The sequence below is a fragment of the Alosa sapidissima genome, chromosome 19 (assembly GCF_018492685.1).
Source record: "Alosa sapidissima isolate fAloSap1 chromosome 19, fAloSap1.pri, whole genome shotgun sequence".
Classification (NCBI taxonomy): Eukaryota; Metazoa; Chordata; class Actinopteri; order Clupeiformes; family Clupeidae; genus Alosa; species Alosa sapidissima.
The window spans coordinates 23660252-23672304 of NC_055975.1; the positions used below are offsets into that span (position 1 = coordinate 23660252).

At 42.4% G+C, this 12053-nt stretch overlaps 1 protein-coding gene across 4 annotated transcripts in view; it reads right to left on the reverse strand.

Annotated features, from left to right (window-relative positions):
- Nucleotides 1–348: 348 nt before the first annotated feature.
- Nucleotides 349–12053, reverse strand: part of letm1 (leucine zipper-EF-hand containing transmembrane protein 1) — a 39052-nt gene continuing 27347 nt past the window's right edge. The window contains exons 10-16 of one of the 4 annotated variants that reach the window (XM_042072437.1): nucleotides 11590–11718; nucleotides 10770–10802; nucleotides 9665–9799; nucleotides 9103–9296; nucleotides 8114–8146; nucleotides 4593–4731; nucleotides 349–4380 (exon numbers count right to left, since the gene is read on the reverse strand). In XM_042072437.1, the coding sequence (XP_041928371.1) occupies nucleotides 4228–4380; nucleotides 4593–4731; nucleotides 8114–8146; nucleotides 9103–9296; nucleotides 9665–9799; nucleotides 10770–10802; nucleotides 11590–11718 (816 nt within the window). In that variant the 3' untranslated portion in view covers nucleotides 349–4227. The remainder of the gene's footprint in view (nucleotides 4381–4592; nucleotides 4732–8113; nucleotides 8147–9102; nucleotides 9297–9664; nucleotides 9800–10769; nucleotides 10803–11589; nucleotides 11719–12053) is intronic. The other 3 variants (XM_042072439.1, XM_042072438.1, XM_042072441.1) reach the window with 3 other exon arrangements.

Here is a 12053-nt window from a genome sequence, read left to right on the forward strand (position 1 = left end):
GTTCCACTACGTTGCCCGGTTAAGTTTCAACTTTCTTGTTTTGTGTATTTTTTTTGGGGGGGGGGGTGTTACTTTTAAGTACTACAAGTGCAATATCTGTGTGCGTATGGCGGCTTTAGCGACGTCCACATCAATGCGAGACGTCAGGCTCTGGCTGGGCCAGAGGAAGAGTGCAGTCGTGCTGGGAAGGGCTGAGAGAGACGAGGGGAAAGAGAGGAGGATCCATGAACGAGTGAGTAAGGATGGGTGGAGAGTGGATAGATGGATGACAGGATGGAGAAAAACAGGATGAGATGTGTGTTGCAAAAATCAATTAAACCACAAAATCAATCAATCAACAAACAAAGGTCCATGAACATCACACAAAGATCGAATTTTATTGAACATCTCCCATCTCCTATGGTTATTTTAGATGAGTGCAATATTTACAAGAAAGAAAAATATTATTCATTGCAAAAAAATGAAAAGCTTGCGTATCCTTACATCTCTACTGATTCAAGTAAACATCTACCGTCATTTCATTTGACAAAATTTTCTCATAGCTATGAATAAGTACTCAGCTGCGGCCTTTCCCCTTCGCATCAAAACTTGCCAGCAGTATAATTAAATAAATAAATACATATTACATTGTTTTTTTTTGTTTTCAGGAATATTGACAGCGTAGATTTAAAAACGGCATAAATGTCTTCTTAATAAGAACAGTTAATACCCAGTTCATACACATGGTCATAGCTGGACAGTCTCTTTGGCCGTAGCTGGCCAAGGGTGCGTCTTTACAGCTGCAACAAGCTTTATAGCTCCCCCCAACACACACACACACACACACACACTCTCTCTCTGTCTCGCACCAAACACTCTCCCATTAGTGCATTTACACAAGAAGCTGCTAAAGGTGACACTGAGTGCGGAAACAATGGACACACATTAGCTGGATGATGTGCCACTAAGCGGTCCTGAAAATCTGAGCTGGAGTCGTGTAAGTGTGCATCCTCTCTCCCTCTCTCACCTCACACACACACACACACACACAAGCCCATATGCACCTAACTGACAATATTGTCATGTGAACATCAAAATCAACACATTCTCTGTCCTAAACAGTCCCTTACACCTGCTGAAAGCAATTTGTATCAGAGTTGCACAACAGGTGAGATGATCAAGTTTCCAAAGCGTGGTAACAGAAACAGGCAACCTGAAATGCATTTCACAGCACCACTGGGTCACCTGTGTACCCAACGTGAGGTATTCTGAAATGCATTTCACAGCACCACTGGGTCACCTGTGTACCCAAGGTGAGGTATTCTGCCTCAACACCTTACACCGGAGAGGGCAAAAAAGCTACTTCACACTTCAACTGTTGGACCCGAGTATACTCACTCACTCTGGACTCTTCTGTGTTATATATATATATATATATTTATTATACACACATCAAGTGTTATTGCTGCAGATACCAAGCCAGCCACTAAGGCTGAATTTTATTGGCGTTTTTAATAACTTCTTCATGGCACGGAAGAGGCGCTGTCTGTCTGACTATACATGCATGCAGTGCTTTCTTGACAGTCCATCTTCTAGATGAAGTAGGCATTCTGCACTGCTTTGAAACATACTGAGATAGGGGGTTCTGTTTTAACAGACTGCCAAAAAATGGCCTCTTCCCCAAAGGAAAGTTGGAGTTCATGTTCCTTAAGAAGGAACCTTAAGTGGTCTAGCTAGCGCTTCTTTAGCATGAATGCACTGAGCTGTTTCAATGACAAGTCTGTCAATTAACAGGTCGACCAAACCTGTGCACAATGTATGTGTTTTTGTGAGATATTTGTCTTTGATGAACTGTATAAAAAATATGTTGTCGTCTTTGCCTTCTCCTCGTTACATTTGAATGTGACCCCCCCTTCCCTCCACCACCACCACAACCTAAGCTACCCTTCAGGGTTTTACAGTAATTACCTGAGTCAACATCAAGACATCCTCAGCGAAGCTCTACAAGACTCTAGTGCAATTAGACAATAAGAATGAGTGATGCGTCAGTCAAGCCTTGCCAGTATAGACACCAGGATACAGAGCAACTCATTATTGCATTGCAGATGAAGAAGGCCTACATGGCAGTACCGATCACACAAGCACAAAACATACACATTAGCATTTCTTTTTCCGTAATCAAAAGTCTTTCTTTTTATGTACTTCTTCAAATACTCTCACTTCCCTCGTTCTCCCCATCTGCCCCTCTCACAAACACACACACACACACACTAACAGAGAGCAGACGTGGTGTCAGTTCGGGGACAGTGTGTATAGGGTTCTGGTCAGGGGCAGAGTGGAGTCTCCTGCTGGCATGTTTAATGTTGGAGATGATGTATGCCGAGACTCCTGTACCCTGTGCCTCTGCGTCACTGAGTTCACACTCCAAACACACACACTAGCGCGCGCGCGCGTGTGTGTGTGTGTGTGTGTGTGTGTGTGCGTGCGCGTGTGTCTGCATGCAGGGCCAGTGTTTCTCTCTCTGCCATCAAGCTGACTGTACCCAGCCTACCCTTACCCGTCTGGGCTAAGACAGAAAGAAACACACACACACACACACACTGAGTCCTACACTTCAAAACACAAACTCTCTGTCCTGAACGTCAAAACACTGAGATTCCAGGGACGGCTTAAAGTTGATATCGTCCCTGCACACCTCGTTTATCCAAGGCGCTTGCCTGGAGTGCATGAGCGCTCACACACACCCACACACCCTTTCCTGGTAGCCACACAAGGGTGTGTTCAGTTGAAATCCACCCAAACCCTTAAACTAGGCGTCTCTGCCGTCTGCGATGGGTCACAGGAAGGTCAGTGTGTGTGTGTGTGTGTGTGTGTGTGTGTGTGTGTGTGTGTGTGAGAAAGATTGAGATAGAGTACGAAAGAGGAAGAGAGAGTGTAAGTGTAAGCAAGACTCGTATATGAGCAGCATGGGTGTATGTAGAACTGAATTCACTCTGATCTAAATACCATTGAGTGAGTGAGTGAGTGAGTGAGTGAGTGAGTGTGTGTGTATTAGAGAGAGACTATATGTGGATGTGGGTGCATGTCTACATCTGCAGTTCTATTAAAGGCCACATCATACACATTGGCCAAAACCAACACATGTTAAAAGCTCAGAGGTAACAAGCCTCAGGTATGATTTTTTTTTTTTTTTTTTAATGAATTGATTCGATGAACCAAATCAATCAACAAGTCAGTCTGACAGCCAGTCAGTCAGTAACGGTCTACACCTAAAGCTTCACCAGCCTCCTCTTCAGGCGCGTAGCCGAACAGTCCCTTGCCCCACTTTGGCATAATCGAGCCATTTGTGTGTAATTTTATAATCACACAAAAACTTACAAAAACTCTTATCTCTTTGGTTAATTGATTAACACTTTAGCATACATCAGTATGCTGTCCCCTCAACATTAACTGTACATTCAAGAATGGTGCCTGATGTTATGATTAGTTAGTGACCCAGAAATAAGAACAGGAAACTAAAAACAAAAAAAATGGAGAACAGTCAAATAAACAGAGAAGAGTGGAATGGTGAATGATGGTGTGATTTCTGTGCAAAAGTGCATTAGAGATGGTCTCCATCTTTCCTCTCCTCTCCTCGGGGAAAATGATATACTGCAGGGTGGCAAAGGGTATTTAAGACTCACCTTGGAGTCCCAAGTCCAGAAGAAATTATTGTAATTATCTTTGTAAATATTTTTGTTTGGTTCTGTTGTTCTAGTTAGCAAAGGTGCATATCAGAGTAGAAGCAAAACAAAATTAAATGACCTTTTTGTTACAATAAATAATCAATCTTTTTTTTTTTCAATTAAACACAATTGCAAAATAGCCTATTCTGGCTTAGAAGAACAAAGTTCTGTTCCTAATTTGTGCGTTTTTTTTGTTAGGCTTTTTTTTTTTTTTACTTCCAGGGAAAATGTAAGTCTCAAACTCTATGAAGCAAAGGAAAAACAGATTGTTCCTATTACTTCATATAACTTTTTTTTTTCTTTCTCTCTCTGTCTCTCTGACTCTTGGGGCAGGTTTACAAACAAGATCAGAAAGAATGCATCCATTCAGACTCTGTGGTTGGCTGTGCTTGACGGCGGTGACGTTTGCTGTCGAGGTGGTGGGCCTGAACAGGATGGTACTCTGGTGGATGGTGGTGACGGCTGAAAGGGGGGGGGATCTGCAGCAGACCTCTCCCTGAGCCGGGGCTCACCAGGGCCAGCCTCAGTTCTGCAGTTCGGCGGCCTGCTCCTTCTCGGCCTTCTCCTTGGCCTTCTCCCGCTTCACCAGCTTCTCCTCCTTCTGCAGCATCACCATGATCTCAGCCACCTGGTCCGTGGAGATGTCGATGTCCTCCTTATCGATCAGCTCCACCACCTAGACACACACACACACACAGGTTACTGCAAATTGTTGTTATTGATAAAAAACACCACCTCAGACAAATGCATTACAGATGTCCTTGATCACCAGATGAATCAACTAAACTACCTAGTCACACGTCAATACCTTTTCCCCCAGCTCAACACACACACACACACACACACACACACACAGATCTCTCCTGCTGTGACCCTCTGTCGTCTCACCTTGATGACATCATCAATGTCGATCTTTCCATCCTTGTTCTCGTCGAGTGCATCGGCGATTCTCAGCAGCTTCTGCTCCGGAATGTTCTGTATCTGCCGCATGATGGCGATGAGCTCGGCGATGCTGATCAGGTTCTCCCTAAACGAGAACAAGAACATGCCGCGTACAGGAGATGCACTCTGGATAAACGTGGCTCGAGTAAGCACGCGTTGTGGAGAAAGCTTGGGCAAACACACATATACAATTGCACACACACACACACACACACACACACACACACACACACACGCAGACACACAGACTCGCAGGCAACTCATGCCAAGGTTCCCAGCTTGACCAATGAGTGTGCGCCACTCAATGGCCTGGTTTATCTTCTTTTCAAATCAGCGTCTCCATCAAAACCAAACTTCATTAAAACCATTACTTGTTCATTTTTACCATTCCCCTTGTGATCAGAAGCCGAGTTGTCCCGCCTGGAGACACCCATGTTTATTGTACATTCTACAGTTTATTTACACATTCTAATCCACTAGAATTAGAATGCCTTTGCCACTCAATTCAAGCCCTAAAGATGTACTGCTTGCAATCGTTACGCTTGAATCACAGATGCCTTTTGAACAACGGGCATTTTGTATTGTGATGATCAGGCCAATTAATCAGAACACCGCAGCTTGCAAAGGCAGGGGAAACTGTACAGCATGATCAGTAGAAGCCTTAATCAGTAGCAACGATGGATACAATTACATGGAGATGCAAAAGAGAAGCTTGGAAATGGAACACCTTCTACTCATCTTCACTGGGCCTGCTGCAGAAGCGTCCAGTGGGTTTTATATGTATGTAAATAATAGAGTGAATGGATAATGGGTTGAAGATTAACATATTATGAAATATGTTCTGTGTTTAATAGGCATGTTACTAAGCCTGTGGTCAGCATATTACAGAATGTATTAATGTAGGAATCCTTTTGCTCAGGGGCCGTATTCACAAAGAATTTTAAGGCTAAAAGTAGCTCCTAAGTGGCGAATTTAGGAGCAACTCCTAAAAATAATGGGCGTGTCACTCCTAACTTTAGGACTCCTAATTTTTTTCACTAAAAGTAATTCACGAAGCATTTTAGACCTAAAAGTAGCACCTAAGTCTGGGACACCTTAAAAGAAGTCGAGAGGACTCCTAACTCACTAAGACCTATTCACAAACAGCTTTTTGTGGCATTTCGAGGGAACAATTTTGCATTTATAAAAGGGATGCAATAACGCCACCAACAACAACCAAAACTATCCATTGTTAACATGTGAATTAAATGTAACGTTTCATTGTGAATCAAATTAAAATGTTCTCCTCTTTGCAAAAGTAGGCATATGGTGACAGATTAATTTAACAATGTTGCAAAGATAGCCTACTGTATCAATCCGTAGGTCTATGTTTCAATAGGCTACTAGGCTATTTGTTTAGCCTTACTCTTTATTCATTTAGGCTAGGGCTTTTTATTCAGTTATTCATCATCTTCCGTCCTTCGCACTACTTGTGTAGCGCACGCATTCTCAGACCTGTCACCTGTCACTCATCATCGTAAGGGAGGTGTTTGGAATCATTCCCGCGTTACAATCATCAGCCAATCAAGGTGGTCACTTCAGTCAAGCTCGTGCATGAGTAATGACGTCATCCATAGCAACGAAGACTCACTCTTAGTTTAGGAGTTGTCATTTTTCCTTACTAAGAGTAGGTCTGAAAGGCTTTGTGAATAACTTTTAAGAGAAAACTCCTAGCTAAAATCTTTTAGTGCGATTTAGGAGTACTCCTAGTGGTAAGATAAAAGGCTTTGTGAATACGGGCCCAGGCCTGTTACTGACTGAACATGCCCTACAAAAAGATTATCCCATCTGTCGTATTTTGATTAAAAAATGTACTTATGATTGGATATGTTAAAGACTAAAATATGTTGAAGTTGAATTATGACATTCATCACACTTTTATTTACATTTAATTTATATTAAAAAGGTGCTATGTGGACTTTTTTTAAAGTTTAAAACTTTCAGAAATTACCATGAAAGACCAACAGAATGTCAAGAAACAACCATTTTGACATAATGTCAAAAAAATTCTATGCTCTCTGAAATGCACTGAAATTACCATGCATACAAGCTAGCACCAGATCCATCCAAATCTCCCCATGTTGGCAAAGATGGTTCGGCAGCTTTGGGTCGTTTTCGTAGGCAAACTTCAGAGGTCTAATAAATTCCATTACTATAATACAAAATCTATTGGTGCTGTACTTAAAGGGATAATCCACCATTTGGGGAATTACACATTTATTTTCCACCTCCCCTTGAGTTAAAGAATTGATTTTTACCTTTCTCAAGTTCATCTAGCCGTTCTCTGAGTCTGGCGATACCACTTTTAGCGTAATAATCAAGGAACACCATGGGCGCAGCAGCACAATGATATCACGCAGCACCTGAAAATAGTCCCCGTAGGCTAACTTCCAGCAACAAGGTTGAGCTGCAGCAGACGAATTGGTTAGTGACTGGATCATTACGCCTGAAAGAGAATATAGTTCCATGTCAAATCAGCCTAAAAAAATCGCCACATTTAATTTTCCATCAGTCTTATTACACTTTCTAACTTGAGAAGAGACAAGTTTTAGGAATAGGAAAATTACTGAAAATCGTAGTCACTTTTAAACGTGATGCTAGCAGGCGAGATGCTAATGGTCTAATCCGATTCAATGATTTATGCTAGGCTGGAGCCAAAAGTGGTATTGCCAGACTCAGAACGGCTGGATGAACTTGAGAAAGGTAAAAATCAATTGTTTAACTCAAAGGGAGGTGGAAAATGAATGTAATCTTCCCCAAATGGTGGAATATCCCTTTAAGGCAGTGTTTCCCAAACTTTTTTTCTGGGGACCCACTTTTTTAAAATGACAGACTATCGCGACCCAACTCATGACTGTGGTAGTTAACAAACTAGATCCAGAAAGCTGTTAGCTTTCCTAAGCTATATAAGGTATAAGATAGGGGTAATACACAACATGAATTGTCACTAGGCTATGCTGGCAACCCAAATAAAATCCCCTACGACCCACCTGTGGGTTGCGACCCAGTCTTTGGAAACCAATGCTTTAAGGCACACATACCTGCCTGGGGTTTGTCTTCAACTCATAAAATAGCTCTGATGCTATATGCACCACAATATACTATCCTTACATTGATACTATACTAGTCTTACCTTGACAATTGCAATGCATTATAAGTAATCCTATTACTAATGTACCCCTTCATTACCTATGCGCTCGAAACAATGTCATACATCACTTCAATAATAGAAATGAAGTGTGATAAGGTGAGCAGCTGCAGTGTCACCCAGTGATGGTGGAGAGCCTGTTTGTGGGATGCCGTGATTATTGGATGAATGAAAAGAGGAGAGTAAGAGTTGAGATGAGACAGCCAGTGTTAAAGTCTGGTGAGTGATCACTATTGGCACCTCACACACCTCACGCCTGTTTCCCTGTGAGTGGGCTTACCTCTGACAGCCTCCAGACCAATGAAAGAATAATCTGCAAAAATTCAAAATAAAAAAAATAATAAAATACGAATAGCAATGCACTAGAGAGCAAATATTGTTTTGTTTGCGTATTTTTTTTTTTTGATAGACTGGGAACCCTTTTAAAAATAGACGTTACCACCCTGGTGAGGTCACTCCCTAAACCATCATTGGACAGTAATATAAGCAACATGGTTTTGACTAATAGGGTGGTTAGGGGGATGTAAAGCTCATGAATATCAGACATGAGTTTTACATCAGAGCAGATGTCTGGACCATGTTCCAGTAGAGGTGGATGGATATCCCTGTCAGAATTAGAGGAGCACTGTATGTGACACCAACAATACATTTGGTAAGATCGTAGAAATTGTAGTTGTAGAAATAAATAGAAATGTATCCATTACTGCCACTTCTTCTTTACTCTTGGCGTAACAAAGCTACTACATTGGACAAGCATAGCAAAGTCCAGACAGCAGTCCAGGATGAGTGACTGTTGGAATTGGAATTGTCCATTGGAATGTTAGTGATTAGTCTTTAGAGTGCTCCTCTAATACTGGTGGACCTTCTCTTCTTTCTCATGGAAGCTTTTGAGTAAAGGGGATATGATGAATAACTGTTTGGAATGAGTCAGAGTAACAATTCAACACAAGCAGCTCACTCACGTTAAATCAAAACAGACTGCCACCACACACACACACACACACACACACACATCCTACAACTCGCCTAAACCACTCATACATACATGCACATACATGCACACACAAAACCCCACCCCCGAAAACACAAGCATACCCTAAATAACACACAACGGTTTTACAAATACAACCCAGACACACACACACTTTTTTTTTATTACATATTATGTCCTCTAAATACTCAAACGCATGCAATACTCAAATGCTCATACAAAGCCCCCTTCCAAACACTTCCTCCAACTCTTCTCCAGCCCATCTCTATAGCTCTTACCCGATTGGGGGGATGGTCCCACTGTCCATCTGGTTGTCCAGCACCACCTTGTCCTTCTCCAGTTCACCGATGATCTTGCCAATGCGGCCGATCATGCGGTTGACCCGTCGGGCCAGGCGCTGGCTGGCTTTGGACTCCTCCACGACGCGCTCCTGACCCGTCTTGGACAGCTCCTTACGGATCTCCTCAAGGTCCTAAGACAGAGAGAAGGTGGGGGGGGGGGGGGGGGGGGTCAGATAAAGTGAGACCCAGAAAATGGAAAAAAAAAAAAAAAAAAAAATTTAAAATTTAAAAAAAAAAAAAAAAAAAAAAAAAAAAAAAACCTGAAAAAGAATGAACTCCAAGCATTTCATTTTGAATCTCTGATTGCATATACTTTATCAGAACTGTGTGTGTGTGTACAAGCCTCAATCAGGTATCTGTGGCATTTTCAGGAGCTTTGGAAGTCTGAGACAATAATTGGAATGTTTTGATTTCCCAAAAAAGCAAATAGAATATTTCCTGGTATGAACCCTTAGTAGGGAGAAAAGGGAAACTCGCACGCACACACACACACACACACCTCGTTGTACTCCTCCACGTCCTCCTTGAGGTCCTCCAGCTCCTCCTTCTCTTTGGTCAGCAGCTTCTTCTGCTCCTTGAGTTTGGTGCAGGCGTCGCTCAGCGTGTCAATCTCCTCCTTAGTGATCTCCTCTCCCTGATCACATATGCACACACAACATGTTAGAACCATGCACTCACACACACTCATTTTCACACATATCTACTCACCCACACCCACACCACACAGGTATGATAACCAAAATAATAGAGAGTCACACTTTCAACCATAAGCATATGAATAAATCACTCACATCACATCAGACATGCTCACACACAAACTCACACACACATACCACTATACATTTAGAAAAAAAACAGCAAAATATATTACATAAGCTACATAAATAAATAAATTAGTAATGAGCTACATCTAAATCTAAATTAGAACTTTAAATTAAAATCACCATCAAAAATTACATAGAACTACCCAACAGAGGGAAGCATCGTGGGTCAGGGGGGGTTACAGTGAAGGATTGGCTGTTTGGGGGTACAGGGTAGTGAGTGAGTAAGGACGACGACGTTAATCACCCAAGGAAAGACGACCAGGGAGATTCAATTGTGTAGGCTACTTGGCACTTGTAGTGACTACCAGACACCAGCAGAGGTCAGGAGTGAGCATGCAGGGGAGGAGTCACCAAACACCCGGACAAGCACTGCTCTTCCAAACCAGGACACCATGGCTCAATCTCAGAGCAAAGTTCCATGTCATTACGTAATCATAGCGTCAGAGTGTGACCTGACCAAGCTGAAGTTTTGCTGTGTAAAAGGCTTTTTTTTTCCATATTAAATAAGAAAACATGCACTTATTCTTTCCAGTATTTTGACTGGCTTACTGTGAGAGGACCAACAACAAAAAATGCAGGACCGCACAGGTTCACAAAGCAAAAAAAAGCTTTAAGTTTTTAAAGTCCACAGAACCACAGGACCTTCAAGCCCTGGCCTGTTGTATTGAATCATGGTTTTGTATGTTACTGTCTGAGCCATGACCTTCACGGTTCTACAGAGCAGAGTCCATCTGGGTGAAGGGGGGTCCAGCATGTCCACAGAACCATACAACAGCTAACCTGAATGCGCAGATACTTCTGCCACTGTTCAAACTGCACCGCATGGAGAGATACACACATACACACATCAATAGAAACTCTCATCAGAACTATGTTGTCTTGGAAAATGTAACATAACACACACATGTGGGCAAAAATAAGAGACAGCAATGGAAGACGACAGAATCCTACAGTTATGTCAGACACATGCAGACACACATAGAAACTAATATATATATATATATATATATATACACACACAGTACATGAGCATGTGTGTGTGTGTGTAGAGTGTGTGTGTGTATAAGTGATGGAGAGTATGTGTGTCGGTATAAGTTGCTGATGTGAAATTATGAAATCCATTATGAGGATACACCACACTCTAAAGGAAAGCATACTGTAAGTATAAGTATATATACTCTTTTGATCCCGTGAGGGAAATTTGGTCTCTGCATTTAACCCAATCCGTGAATTAGTGAAACACAGCACACAGTGAGGTAAGGCACACACTAATCCCGGCGCAGTGAGCTGCCTGCAACCACAGCAGCGCTCGGGGAGCAGTGAGTGGTTAGGTGCCTTGCTCAAGGGCACTTCAGCCGTGGCCCACTGGTCGGGGTTCGAACCGGCAACCCTCTGGTTACAAGTCCAGAGTGCTAACCAGTGGGCCACGGTAGTATGACTGAATGGTTCTACTTCAGTGCTTTTGAATGAGTACATTTCTAAATATGAAATTCTGAAATATGAGGTGCGTTGCGTTTATTTTGTGTACTTTGTGTTTGTACTTTGTGTGTGTGTGTTTGTACTTTGTGTGTGTGTGTGTGTGTGTGTGTGTGTGTGTTACCTTGATGCCCTCCAGGGCGGGTGCAGTGTCTTTGAGTGTTTCCGAGTGGATGGCTTGATCAACGCTGGTCAGAGAATGCTCCACATCCAACTGTTGTCGCCTAGCAACCTCTGCTTCCAGGTCACCCTCCTATAGACAGTAAATGAGGAGGCCAAAGATCGATTAACAATATTAAAAACACACATACCCCAGAATGGAACAAACATTCAGACTGTACAACATGGGCCCTATACTCACTTTCAACCATGATTCCTAACGTAAAGTTTGACCACATTGTGAGCCCTTGATATCTATATACTAATAACTGTATGTATTCACAGCAAAACAACAGTCTGATCCTGACAGAAAGTTCTAGATATCCTCCCTTCACCAGCATCTACTCTGTTCTCACATGTATGCTGCTGTTCACTGAGTAAAGGGCTTTACTGAGTACAGTGGCCAATCGGCTTGCATGCTGTGAGTAG